This window comes from Arabidopsis lyrata, assembly GCF_000004255.2.
Source record: "Arabidopsis lyrata subsp. lyrata unplaced genomic scaffold ARALYscaffold_1, whole genome shotgun sequence".
NCBI classification, from domain to species: domain Eukaryota; kingdom Viridiplantae; phylum Streptophyta; class Magnoliopsida; order Brassicales; family Brassicaceae; genus Arabidopsis; species Arabidopsis lyrata.
In genome coordinates this window covers 9879753-9893274 of record NW_003302555.1, presented here as the reverse complement: position 1 = coordinate 9893274, position 13522 = coordinate 9879753, and the positions used below count along the sequence as shown (strand labels likewise).

Below are 13522 nucleotides of genomic sequence, written 5' to 3'. Positions count from 1 at the left end.
CAGAAGGAAATAATTGCAAAAACTCAAAGGATCAAAAGTAATTTGGATTACAAAAAGTTGCAGAAAATATTGCTCAGAGGCTAAAAACGAGATCCTTTGGGCAAAGCCCTAAGAGGTCTATTTATAGCAAAAGTAGAAAACCCTAGTACACAAAACGACAAAATAGAAAGTCGGTTTAAGGTCTACTCGAGCTGGTACTCGAGTGGCTTGGTCGAGTAGTCCATTCTTCAAAGGTTGCATCTTGCTCGGGTAAGTCTCTCAGGTCCAGTTCGAGTAGCCTGTTCGAGTAGGTTGGTCGAGTATGTCTTGGTCTTCTCTTCAGAAATCTGCTCGAGTACACTGCTCTGGCTCTGCTCGAGTACACTGCTCGAGTACACTACTCTGGAACTCGAGTACACTACTCTAGCACTGCTCTTGCACTGCTCTTGCACTGCTCGAGTACACTGCTCTGGCACTGCTCCTTAGTACCTGAATGTACCAGATACAACTCCAAAATGCAAGAATGCATGCTATGCTAATGTAGAATACTCTAAGTATGCAAAGTGATGCAAAATGACTACAAATGACAGTAAATAAGAGTGAATACTAAGCTAAATGCATAGCAAATGTATGCTAAAAAGAGGTAAAATACAGAGATATCACTCTATAAGACCCATTACTCTATTCCAAGCTAAACATAGGAACAGAGAGAAAAATTCATCTTTTAACTGAGGAATCAATGTTGGACTCTTTAACGAATCCATGACCACAAATCTATGAACATCCTAAGTCAAAAGCAAAAATATTCACTAGATAACATGATTATACATTGATTAACACTGATACACAACTGAGAGTTTCAAGAGAAACATGATCACAATCATGAAACATATCAAAGCATAATCACTCCAACACAAATTTCACTACCAAATCAAATCATCATCATAAAGATAGTATCAAATGTGAAATTCAGATTCAATAGTTGTTGTTTGTGAGCAGCATCGTCAATACTCGATACAATGGCACAAATCAAAAGCAGATTCAAAATTCAAACACATGACAGAGTAACCAAAAAGCAAAGAAGAGTATCGATTGATACTTGATACAATGGCACAAATCGAAGGCTGAAGATCGAACAAATCTGCAACAGCGACGCTCGAACCGAAGACGCCGTGGACAACCGGAGTCGGTGGAGATGATGGGGTAACGGAAGAACGACGGCCGGAGGTCATTCACATCTTGAAATCGCCTCCAGTTTCTCTGTTTTGAGCAAATCGCGATTAGAGAGAGAGAGAAAAAAAAACACCCAGAAGAGGCAGTGGTCGTCGTCTTTGCAGAGAGAGGGATGATATGTCGGAGAAATCTAAAGAGATGAGAAAAGTTGCAGAGAGAGAGAGAGAGAGGCAAGGGAGATCGAATGGAGAAGAAGATTGGAGGAGAAGAGGATCGAAGATGGTGAGAGTGAGAGAGCTTTTTTTTTTGTTCAAAGTTTTGTTTTTTTTTTCTCTCTCTCTATCCAATTGAAAAGGAAAAGTCATCGTCTGTTTTTTTTAAGTGTTAGAATCGATGAAAAAATTAGCTCTAATAGTTCCCGCTTAGTTAAATTTCGGCATAGCATTTATAAAATGCTATAATAGAGTATTCCAATCCGACATAGTCTTTTTCATAGCAAAATCGAAAATCGTGCTATGCTTAAGTGCTATCAATGTAACCTTTTTTTGTAGTGTAAGCTTGTTTGTATTATAAAAATTAATGCATAGTATGTGACCTAGAACCAGTGATAAAATCTTACGAAAAAACGAACCATGAACCAATAATAGAGAAGAAATATGAGTCTACTGACAACAACAGCAGTAGTAAAAAATCATGAATTCTTCACTAAAACGAAAAGAGTTGTCACAATCCGACGAAGTCGTGGCCAGAGCATCGCGATTCACGAATCATTTTGATTTACTAAACACGTACTGTATTAAACAATCACATTCACAGATTTTATGTTCGATCTGTAAATAGTGTTACTTTAAAATAAATAGACATGAGAACTACAGAAGATTAGTGTATGCCTGAATACATACGACAATGAAAAACCTGCAACCTGTTGTGCGATAGTAAAATTACTATATTCTCAGTTTTTGCTTTTTTTTTTTTTTTTTATAGAGAATAAATTACACCTTCGTTATTTCTATCCTATTGAGTTTGAAATTCGCCTAATTACTAAATCGTACTTCCTCCGTATTCGAATACTTGTCGTTCTACACTTTTTTTTTTTTTTTGTTAATTAGTTGTCGTTTTGACATTCCAATATAACTTTTGCATAAGACTTCCTAAATTAACCTCAATTAATTGATCACAATTACTCAGTCTAAATTGAAAATTGTTGTTTAAGATGAGGTTAAAATAGTCATTTTCAACTTTTTTTTAATAAGCGTAATTATAGTTAAAACGACAACTATTAGAATACAGAGGGAGTAGTAGAATTCATGTAGTAGGAAAATTTGTTAATTTGCAACGACTAGGTGAAAAATACAACAGCTTTAAGAATTGTAGTTGGATTCAGAAATCTAAAATTTATTATATAATGAATTAAAAGTATGTATTATCGTCAAAGCTTTATGGAAAACGACGCCGCTGTCTTCCGGTCAAAATTAATTATTTTTTTCGTTAACAGTGAAACAAAGAACGATTAAATTTAAATCATTACATTAATGATAGTACCACTCAATAGTATTAGTAGAGTTATCATTCTTGCATATAAACAAAGAAACATACTATACTATTAATATCATTACGTACACAAGAAAATATTACTAAACCAAGGATCCCGGAAATACATTGAACAGTCAGGAAAAGCCAATAACATCTAAGAAATATGTGGATTCCTACCATAAATTTGAAATGATATATAAAAAAAAAAATATATATATATTTGAAATGATATAAAGGATAAATATATTAAGGCATGGGAACAGTGATGATAACCTCAGCCCCGACTCAAATGGGTAGGGCGGAGGTGCGACGGCCCGAAGCTTTTTTTTTATAAAAAAATTTTACATATAAAAAAAGTCTAAATATTTTTTAAAAATATTATTAATATGAGAATTATATTTTAAGAGGCCTAATTATTTATAAGAAAATGTATAAAAAGACCCAAAATTTTTAAAATAACAATTTTTACTATAAAAACTCCGCAAAATTTTTAAAAATTAAGTAAATTTTCTCTTTAATTTTTTTGCCCTAAGGCTCTCAAATATATTGAGCCGGAGCTGGATAACCTAATCAAATAATAAAACAAGAAAATAATAGGTTAATGTATATATTATATAGTGATTTGAGCTCGTTAAAGCATATGTACATTCATAGTCTCTCATAAAGTATATTAACAAATAATAAAAAATAAATACTATTATTATATTATATAGATGTAACCTTTTTTTTTATAATTATTATATTAGATGAATTTTTTAAAAAATGAGAAACTATCTCCTAAGTCTCTCAAACGAGAGACTATATGAAAGATTTTAGAGAGAGTTTCAATTTTTTTAAAATTCATCTAATATAATAATATTATTTATGTTTATTATTTGTTGAGAGATTCGATGAGATACTATAGATGTACATGCTTTTAAAATCATAAGTATATAATTAATTAGCATATGTGGCATAGAAGAAAATACAATGCTTAGTCTATATATATAACTCATATAATTTGTTTATTATTTTTGAGAAAGATATACTATAGCTAGGAGAAAATAATTCTAATCTTAGAGAGCATTATCATTGAGGAGTTCTCACAGAGGTTTTTACAATTAAAATAATAAAAAATTAAAAAGAATGAGAGAGAGAAATGTCTATCGTTCGAGATACTTTGAAAAACTCATCACATATGTTTTAATTCTATTGGTGTACTTCAATTAATTACTTCAAATTTAATTAAATAATAAAATCATAATAAAAATAATATTTGTTATTCATCATTTTTTTTTAGATCTTCAGCATGAGGATGCTCTAAGTAGAACAGAAAATAAAGTCCAACGAAAACATCTATTTTAGTTTTTGCTTGTTTAGTTAAAGATAAGTATATAATTTAAGTCCATTAACAAGGTACTAATATAAAAATTCATGTCATTAATGAGTGTTGTAACAAAATTTAATGAAAACACAAAGATGAAGAAAAAGCTAACAATGATAAGGGAAATGATTCATAGGATGCATAAGAAAACAAGCCCATTGGAAAATTGTAAGCTGTGTTCTTGGAAAAGTACTTGAGAGACAAGAAAATAGAAGCTTGTGAGGTTACATGGACTCTTCTGGACGTATGCTAATGGCTTCTCCTCTCAATTTTTTTTACTCTATTCAGAAAGACAAAAAAAATCTCTTTAACGTCTACATCAAAAACAAAACTCTGCTATGATCGATAGAAAAATAAATATCATTCGTGCGAAACATCTACATGTTAAATGATGTACATAACTGATTAAAAAGTAGTATTAAACATAATGGAATGATCGAAACAAATTTATAGATATTTAGATAATAATTGACCAATAAAATTATGGTGATGACATATAAATAACATCAGGTACACGGATTCAAAGGAGACAAGATTACTATAGCTTAAATTAATTTCAAGCGCATCTAACAAGATTCTTTGTATCATCATAAAAAGTTTGTCCTCAAGTTTTTTTTTTTTTTTTTTTTTGGTAAGACGTTTGTCCTCAAGTTTTATGTTCACATTGATTTATTTTTTGGGCAAATTGGTTCAGATTTTAAGATTCCAAGTGTCCGACCAAATTTGATTACAAAACGCAGCCTAGTCACATCTATCTAATTCTTGCAACTTTTCTTTTGGTATTAAAATAGAATTATACTATTATATATTCCCAGAGTGATTAGATCAGAATAATCAAAAGATGCCACCCAATTTAAATACATAACTTTTTGTTTTTAACGTTGAAAAGACAAAAGATTTTTAATACGTAATTACCATCATTTTATTACATGTCAAATAGATCTAGATTTAAATAAATATTTTTATAACAAAATTGTTAAACCTGACATAAAGTGATACCCACCGGCCAAAATAAATCTTCTTTTGCTGGTGTATTTTCTGACAAACATCTGTTTTTAAAGATTTTTAAGTTTAATCGGATACTAAGCCATATATTTGATATGGAAATACATTATTTTTGTTTAGTAAAAGATAACATGAGTGTAACTAGACGACCCAAGCCTGCAAACAGATTATTTGGTCTTGTGGACCGGTGGACCGGTCTACTACTACTACTAGCTCACGTGCAACTGGACGCCGTAATGTATAATACATCAATACATGTATCTATATATGCGTCTATGTATCTAAATAGTAATTAGTAAGTAGTATTTGTTTGGGAAGTCTGTCAGTTGGGCCTTGACCCAATTGGTTTATCTGGTAGCCAGAAATGCAGGCGGCCTGACTACCGCCTGGCACTTAGTCGGAAGGTATTCCAAACTCGGGATAGGCAGAGTGGTAGCCCGTAAGGGCCCAACCGTTAACACAGTGGAGTAGTCCACTATATAGCACCTTGGTGCGTTTCTACCGGAGCGACCGGATAGCCGATAGGGTTTATCAAAAAAAAAAAAAAAAAAAAATTAGTAAGTAGTAACCATAGATTCAAGCTGATCATCAGTGAATCTAGTTCCACGAAGTTGGATAGATATATTCTAAGGTAATTTCTGGTAGAATTTGAAACCGACAAATTGGTACCAGATGTGTGAATGCAAAAACCGAAAAATTAATTGGCGTAGACTGTCGTAACTTAATAACTTTCTTTATAACTAGCATATAAATGTATAATGTTTTATAATTTATAAATAATTCCAAATGAGATTTTCACCATTTCGTTTTATTGTATCATATATTACTCACTTGTCCGACTGACGTTTTCACTATTAACAAAATTCTTAATGCAAAAAAAAAAAACTAGTAGAATTGCACGCCCTAATTATTTTGGAAAAAACGTTAATCCACAGCAACTTTTTTTGTTAAAGTAATCCGCAACATGACATATTAATTAGCACTAATTAACGAACTGATGTTTTGCCATATTTAGAATTTTCAATGTTCTAAGAAATTAGCTTTATAGCCTCGCAAATCTTCTCTGAAGTCCCTTAATAATTAAACACACACTTTGTTTGTTTTATCTTCACAGTTCCGCTTTAACCCTCCTATCTATTTTTTTTGTTTTGTTTTTCTTTGTTAAAGATTCAGTCTCATATTCTTCCTCTATGCCGGTGAGTTCTTGATAATTTAATATTTCGTAAATCAATTTTAAAAGAATCTACATATAATTAATACCAAGCTTAGTAATTTCCTTTAGTGGGCTTTAACCCTTTTGCCTTTATTTCCCCCTCGAGACAAAAGGAGAGCGACAAACACTTCCTGTCTAAATTTTGTTTTCTCTCCTTCTATCTCTCTCCGTCTTTCGATTTCTGATCAGTCTCTTTAATTTTTCCCATATTTTTAAAATTTTCTTTTCAACAATCTCCGGCTTAAAATGCCCTTAGAGGCTGTCGTATACCCGCAAGATCCATTCGGATATCTTTCTAATTGCAAAGATTTCATGTTCCACGACTTGTGCTCTCAAGAAGAGGTCTTAGCTCAAGATACGAAGAACAACATTGATAAGTTAGGGCAAGAACAGAGATTTGTGGAACAAGGTAAGGAGGAGGATCGTCAATGGCGAAACTATAATCAGTACCCTTTATTAATCCCTTCGTTGGAAGAAGAGCTTGGTCTTCCCGCCATTGATGTGGATAATCATCCTCCTCCACAGCAGCGGAGGAAGAGGAGGAGAACGAGAAACTGCAAGAACAAGGAAGAGATCGAGAACCAGAGAATGACTCACATCGCCGTCGAGAGAAATCGCCGGAAACAGATGAACGAGTACCTCGCTGTGCTCCGTTCTCTAATGCCGTCGTCGTATGCTCAAAGAGTAATTTACTAATTCAATCTTTCATTCTTTATATATGCTATATATCATTTGGTCAGGGTTTTTCTTAGGTATATGATATATCAAATGTTTGTGTCTTTGTTTTACTTCCTTGGCCTAGCTAGTACTAAGTTTTTCATGTTTGAGGTTTCTTCAAACTAAAATAAACTAAAACTAATTTTTTCAGTGATATATTAACACAAAAGAATAGCATGTGGATGATTGAGAATAATATATTGATGTTTTTATACAATTTTTTAACAAGAAAATCCACCGTAAACGGATATCCAAGGGTGATGCGTTTATATACACTGTTACATATTTTTTATATACAAAATTGGGTGACACCAAAAATTCGAATGAGTATGATTGAGAATATTGGGATGTTTTAATACAATTTCTTAATAATGCAACTAGCAATGATATGTGTGTGTATATATTTATACATTTAAAGTTTTTTTTCAATCTTTATGAACTACATATATATATGATCTGACTTGAGCGGGTTTTGCTGGTAAAGGGTGATCAAGCGTCGATAGTAGGAGGAGCTATTAACTACGTGAAGGAGTTAGAGCATATCTTACAATCTATGGGGCCTAAGAGAACCAGGACCACGTCCACGACCCATGATCCCGAAGGAGCCAATACTAGCACTAGCTCGTTGGTGGGTCCCTTCTCAGATTTTTTCAGCTTCCCTCAATATTCTACAAAGTCATCATCAGAAGTACCGGAAAGCTCATCTTCACCGGCGGAGATAGAGGTGACGGTGGCAGAAAGCCACGCAAACATCAAGATACTGGTGAAGAAGAAACCGAGGCAGCTTCTTAAACTTATAGCTTCTTTACAAAGTCTAAGGCTCACTCTTCTTCATCTTAATGTCACCACTCTCCACAACTCCATTCTCTACTCCATCAGCGTCAAGGTACGTACATTTTCAACTTCTCATCATTACTTTGTTTGCTTTTGGGGTAATCATGAGATTAAAGTGATTAATGACTGTGTGGTGCATATGGTTTCACTTTGTTGATTTATTTTTTTGTCTCTTATTGTTGGGGGGGAAAGTTTGGATTAGTACTAGTTGTGGTTATGTCTGGGCTTTAAAAAGGTTGCGAAGGAAAATTAAAATCATTCTCTTTGTTTTTTTCTTACCTCCTTTGGGTACTTAGGGCTGGGGCCTCAATAGTTGTGGGTCAAACTCATAATCATCATTTTGATTTTTGTATTTTTTTAATAAATTGCGTATCTTAATCGTGCCTGTAAGAATCAGGGGACCAACCTAAAAAAAAACGAAACACGAATATGTGTCTATCTATATCCACGAATTGCATACGTGGTGTTGTGTATTTATATATGTTTATGTACTACTACTGTGGATATATGTTGGTGGTCACATAATTGTCGATGAAATATGTACGGACAACGAAGTGAGACCACCACTTGTCTCAGGAGATATTTATAAGCAAATTGATATAATATTTTATTACAGTTATCTACGTTCTTCTTAATTTTTCAGTTGCAACCCTTTTCAAGAATTGTTTATGTATAGCTTTATTTAATTTCTTAAGAAAAAATGGTTGGTTCAGGTTGAAGAAGGTAGCCAGTTGAATACCGTGGACGACATTGCAACAGCTTTGAATCATACCATAAGGAGGATTCAGGAAGAGTCGTATTTCAGCAAATAGATTAAATTATTTAGTTTTTATGTTTCTTTTTTATATATTTTATTTTGAAATAACTGAAATCCATTTTCTAATTTGTGTGTTTTTTGTTTTTCTCTCCATGAGTTGCCTTTTTGTCTCTCCTGTAATGAATCAATGGTCATAAATATCTGAAAAATTGAATAAAAGAATGGGTTAACTCGATAAGTAGGTGACGTTGGGCGCTAATAGCCGTTAGGCCTAATACTAATAGTCGTGTTCTACGCCTAATGTAGTACTTCTCAATGTTCTCTAATGTTGTGTTTAGTGTATAATTATAATGATTAGAAGTATAATTGATAAATTTTTGGATCTATTTTCTTCAAAGACAAATTCGTCTTTTTCTAGAACTTTAAAAGTTTGTGGGTTCAACTTTTAATTCGTTAATCACTACATTTTAACATGTTCCTATGATAGTGGAGGTTATACCTTTGGGCTTTGAATGCGAACAAATTCTTTCTATCTAGTAACCCGAAAAAATAATTTTGATATAGGTTGTGTCTTTATATTAAAAAAAAAACATTTAGCCGACCATAACACACATGTATATCCAACTATTCGTGGAAAATCAAACTATTTCACCTCGAGATATGAACCATATGATGAACAACTTACAAACCCACTAATTAAACTCTTCCAAATGACCACACCGAAGTTGGCGAAAAAAATAAAAAATAAAGGACCAAACCTAAGTAAAGATTTTCAATATACATAGTTTAGTATGTATATAGTTCAAGTTTTAAACCTTATATTTAAAGTGGATGATCATCCTCATTTAACATACTTTTGTAATTATCCAACATTGGCTTAAGGAAATAATAACAAAGTTTTTCAAAAAAAAGGACCAAAACGTAAATTTTATTTTATAGATGCTAAATATAAAACTAAAATAAAAATAAAAATTAATTCTTTTAAAAAAACTAAATAATGATCAAAATTAAAAACTCGCTATTACTTCAAAAACAATCATGCGTTATGTTAAACTTCAAAATAAAATAAGAATAAAAATGTTTTTTTCTATAAAATCAAATTTTGTAATGGTTATTTCACGGTAATATATTTTATTTAAAGTGAAAGTAAGGGAAGAAAAACAAAAAATTTACATAATAAAATTTGTTTACCACATTTATTTTCTCAGGGATAACTTGTGAAAAGAAAAGAAAAAACTTACGGTGATCATAATAACAAACAATGATTTGGTTTTCAGTTTTGTAGTTGAATTGGAACACAAAATCAGCGGTACATGGGAATCATGGAAGAATAGAGATGATGATCATTGTCTTATCATGAAGACCCATCAAAGAAAATGGAGCCTCAATCGATAAAAGGAAAAAAAAAAAAAAAAGTTGAACTACGTATTATTAGAACTTAGATGACAAAAAAAAAAAAGAAGAAGAACAAAAAAAAAAATGTAAAAAGTAAAGGCTATAGATAGGATTTTTGTTTTTGACCTAGCCTAGATATGATTTAAACATCTTATTTGAAAAGCATTTCATTATATCTTAGTAAGAAACACCTCAAAATATAGCCGACTGTTCTATACAGCAGCTTTTTTATGTTTTGAGCTTATAGATTCACACTATCTTGCAGCTTTCTCTTTATCTTCTTGTTAGACGTATTCAGTTTTCTTTGTTTATTGTATATCTTTGTAATTGCATTCACATCCACTATATCTTAAAACATCAAATGGGCATGAAAAAAGAAACAAAAAAAAAAACATAAAATCATCATGATATGGACAATTTTCTATTTAGATGTCGAATTATTCAATTATAAGAAATTAAGCACTCACATGTTACTCTCTAGATATGCATTAGTCTTTATGGGAAAATAATGGTGAAAAGGAAATTTGAAATTTATTATAAAAAATAAGAATATGAGAACTTGGGAAAAAAAATCAAAATGGGCCATGAAAAATAAAAGGAAGTTAATTGGAAATCTACATATTTTCCATAATTATTGATATCTTTGTAAACAGCCACCGACCTAGCGTCATGAATCATGACTGGCTTGAAAGGGCCAAGTATCTAGGCCTTTTTAGGAAGTGAGTTATTTGGTTAGAGTATTGGGCCATTAACGTTTCTTTGTGTAGCTTTTTTTTTTTTTTGGTGTGTGTGCACATGCAAGTACATTTGGTTCGGATTTCTTTACAAGGTATATAGTCAAATTTGGTTCGGATTGGTGGACTTTGGTTTGATTCGGTTTGGTTTGGTGTAACTATAGGTTTTTTTAGCTAGACACTATAAAAGTAATGGCTATCACCAGGGCCGGCCCGATATAATATAGTGCCTAGAGCAAAAAAAAAAATTTAAGCCCTTACAAAAACGGTTGAAAAAAAATATTAGCAAAAGTTAGGCAACAATTAGTCAAACTTGTGATCAGGAAGGTAAAGGAGAGACTTAACCACTATGCTGCAACATTTTTTTGTGAAATGATGCCCCTAAATTTATTTATAGAGTCTTGCTGCCTAAAGCTCTAGTTTCACGGGCTTTAGCCTTGGGCCGGGCCTGGCTATCACTGTCACTGCATCTATGCGCAGAGCAGGTCATGGGATCGAGCATGGGTTTGTGGCCTTCGTATATATTATCTATTTTTAGGCCGTAAATTTTTTATAAGTTCTCATTAATGTAGTGGTTATGACTCGTCGTGAGATAGATGAAGGAAGGTTAGAGTACCATGTTGACAAATCTTTTTATTATTTCTATCAGTGGCCCATTTATCTTTTCTTCGGCTTATGAGTTGTGACCTTCATTTTGTTAGGACGACTCTGTCTATGCATATATGTTTGAGTCAATGATCAACGTTTGGAATCTTGAGAGCTTAACTCCCATAATCTAGGGTGGAAGACGGTGTTACCTTCAGTTTCAAGAACTTCTTGAGAGTTAACCTGTGGAGTTGTAATTCACTAATTTGTATATTTTGTAGCGGTATTCACCGGGGAAAATATATTTACAATAGTTATATGAATATAACGGTCCATTCATGATAAAAAAAAAAACAAAAATGTACATCATTAGTTGCAGTGTCTCGATCATATGTTTTCCCAAAGACTATTTACCACATAAACCACCTTTTAACTAGCTTAGATTGTAGGTTGAGTAAGCCTGAAGCATGTCTTTTCAATACTTTTTTTTTGTTTTTAAAACTTCCTTTATAATGAATCGTGCATTTGTAATTAGTTTAATTAAATAAATTTTTGTTGGCAAAGAAAGAGTCATATATGTCACCAAACCAAAGTCTAGCAAATAATGATTGGGCACTATATGTATATAGAGCTGATTCGCCTGAGTGATGTTCGGACAGGAAGTTCCACCTGCTTTTTGGTTTAGTCCATATATTTAATCATTGTGAAGCGGTGACGAAAACTGATCCCTTATGATCTGACAAACTAATTAGGAGTTATCGTAAGAAAAGAAAAAAAAAGTTATCCTAAGAGAGTCGACTAAATTAACTCCAATTAAACACCCCCTATCTAGCTATATATATATATGCATGTCACAAGAAGTTATCATAAAATAGTAATTCCCTTATATTTAACAAATAGTATAAAACAATATGAGCAGACTTCTTGGTTGCCTTGTCCTCATATTCTTCTCTATGGTCGCACCTGCCTCATCCGCCACTCTTACGGTGAACTGGTCCCTTGGCACCGACTACACTCCGCTCGCCACTGGAAAGTCCTTCGCTGTCGGCGATACCATCGGTGACTCATCTCTTAACTCCTCTAAGACTTATATAATTTGACTCATAATTACCTCTACTATAGACAAATATATTTATTAGGTTGAGATGAAAACAAAATAAAGGCCTAATTCACAAAATATTCTCATTTTATTGACATGATAAAATGATTATGATGACTTTATTATTGTTTTGTTTGCATGTAATGATTATATAAATTCGGAAAATCAAATCAAACTAACAAGTACTGCTTTATATCACATCGGTTCATAATTGTACCAGTTTAATGTTCTTACATTTGTGTAACTCAGTGTTCAACTACGGTGCGGGTCACACGGTGGATGAAGTGAGCGAGAATGACTACAAGAGTTGCACTTTAGGGAACTCCATTACGTCCGACAGCAGCGGAACCACGACCATAGCTCTCACGACCACTGGTCCTCGCTACTTCATATGTGGAATCCCCGGCCATTGCGCCGCCGGTATGAAGCTGGCAGTCACCGTCGCGTCGGCCTCTTCAAACGTTGTAGGTGGTGGCACCACCACACCAACCCCTTTCACCGGAGGTAGTGGTTACAACCCCACGACCACACAGGCCATTCCTTGTGGGGCTTGGACCGTGTCTTGTCCATTAGGGGCTTTGGTTGCTACTTGGGCCGTTGTTTTTTATGCTTTGTCTTTGTCTTAGTTGAAATTTTGTGGTGTATATGTATCTTTAAGAAAAAAACGATACTAAATTTGAACCTAGCAAAAGGACGAGATTGCCTTGCCATGTGTCTCTACGATAGAGAGTATGATACTCGTAAAGCATCAGATCCACCGTCTCTTACCTAATTGGTTGGAACCAACAAGATCTCTCGTACATCTAAGCCGTCCATTTGGATAAAACATTGTAACCACTCTAGGTCTCTACCCAAGCCGACGTAACAACAGAATAATATTGTTTGTTTGTGAAAAGAACAAACAATATTGTTTGTTCTAAACCAGGAGATGTTGATAGTGATCAAAATGACGGAGATTTCGAGTGGTTTCGATTATTTATGTAACTTTGGAATAGAATTCAAATTCGATTTGACGAGTTCTAGCTACTATGAGTTTATTTTGGCTATCATACACGTGGAAACCGGAAATTAATTTGGAATTCTATTTGGTATTTTTCGGATATAAAAACATTGTTTGTTTTACGTTATCAATTAA

The 13522-nt window shown here is 33.1% G+C and overlaps 2 protein-coding genes across 2 annotated transcripts; both read left to right on the top strand.

Annotated features, from left to right (window-relative positions):
* The first annotated feature begins 6118 nt into the window (after positions 1–6118).
* On the top strand, positions 6119–8812 carry LOC9329294 (transcription factor bHLH94). The gene is made up of 3 exons (XM_002893187.2): positions 6119–6950; positions 7468–7869; positions 8531–8812. The coding sequence occupies exons 1-3, from the start codon at positions 6513–6515 to the stop codon at positions 8627–8629; spliced, it is 939 nt and encodes a 312-aa protein (XP_002893233.1). The 5' UTR covers positions 6119–6512; the 3' UTR covers positions 8630–8812.
* A 2349-nt stretch (positions 8813–11161) lies between these two features.
* LOC9329293 (blue copper protein) lies at positions 11162–13150 on the top strand. Its single transcript, XM_002893186.2, has 2 exons — positions 11162–12347; positions 12637–13150. The coding sequence occupies exons 1-2, from the start codon at positions 12200–12202 to the stop codon at positions 13011–13013; spliced, it is 525 nt and encodes a 174-aa protein (XP_002893232.1). The 5' UTR covers positions 11162–12199; the 3' UTR covers positions 13014–13150.
* The last annotated feature ends 372 nt before the right edge of the window (positions 13151–13522 follow it).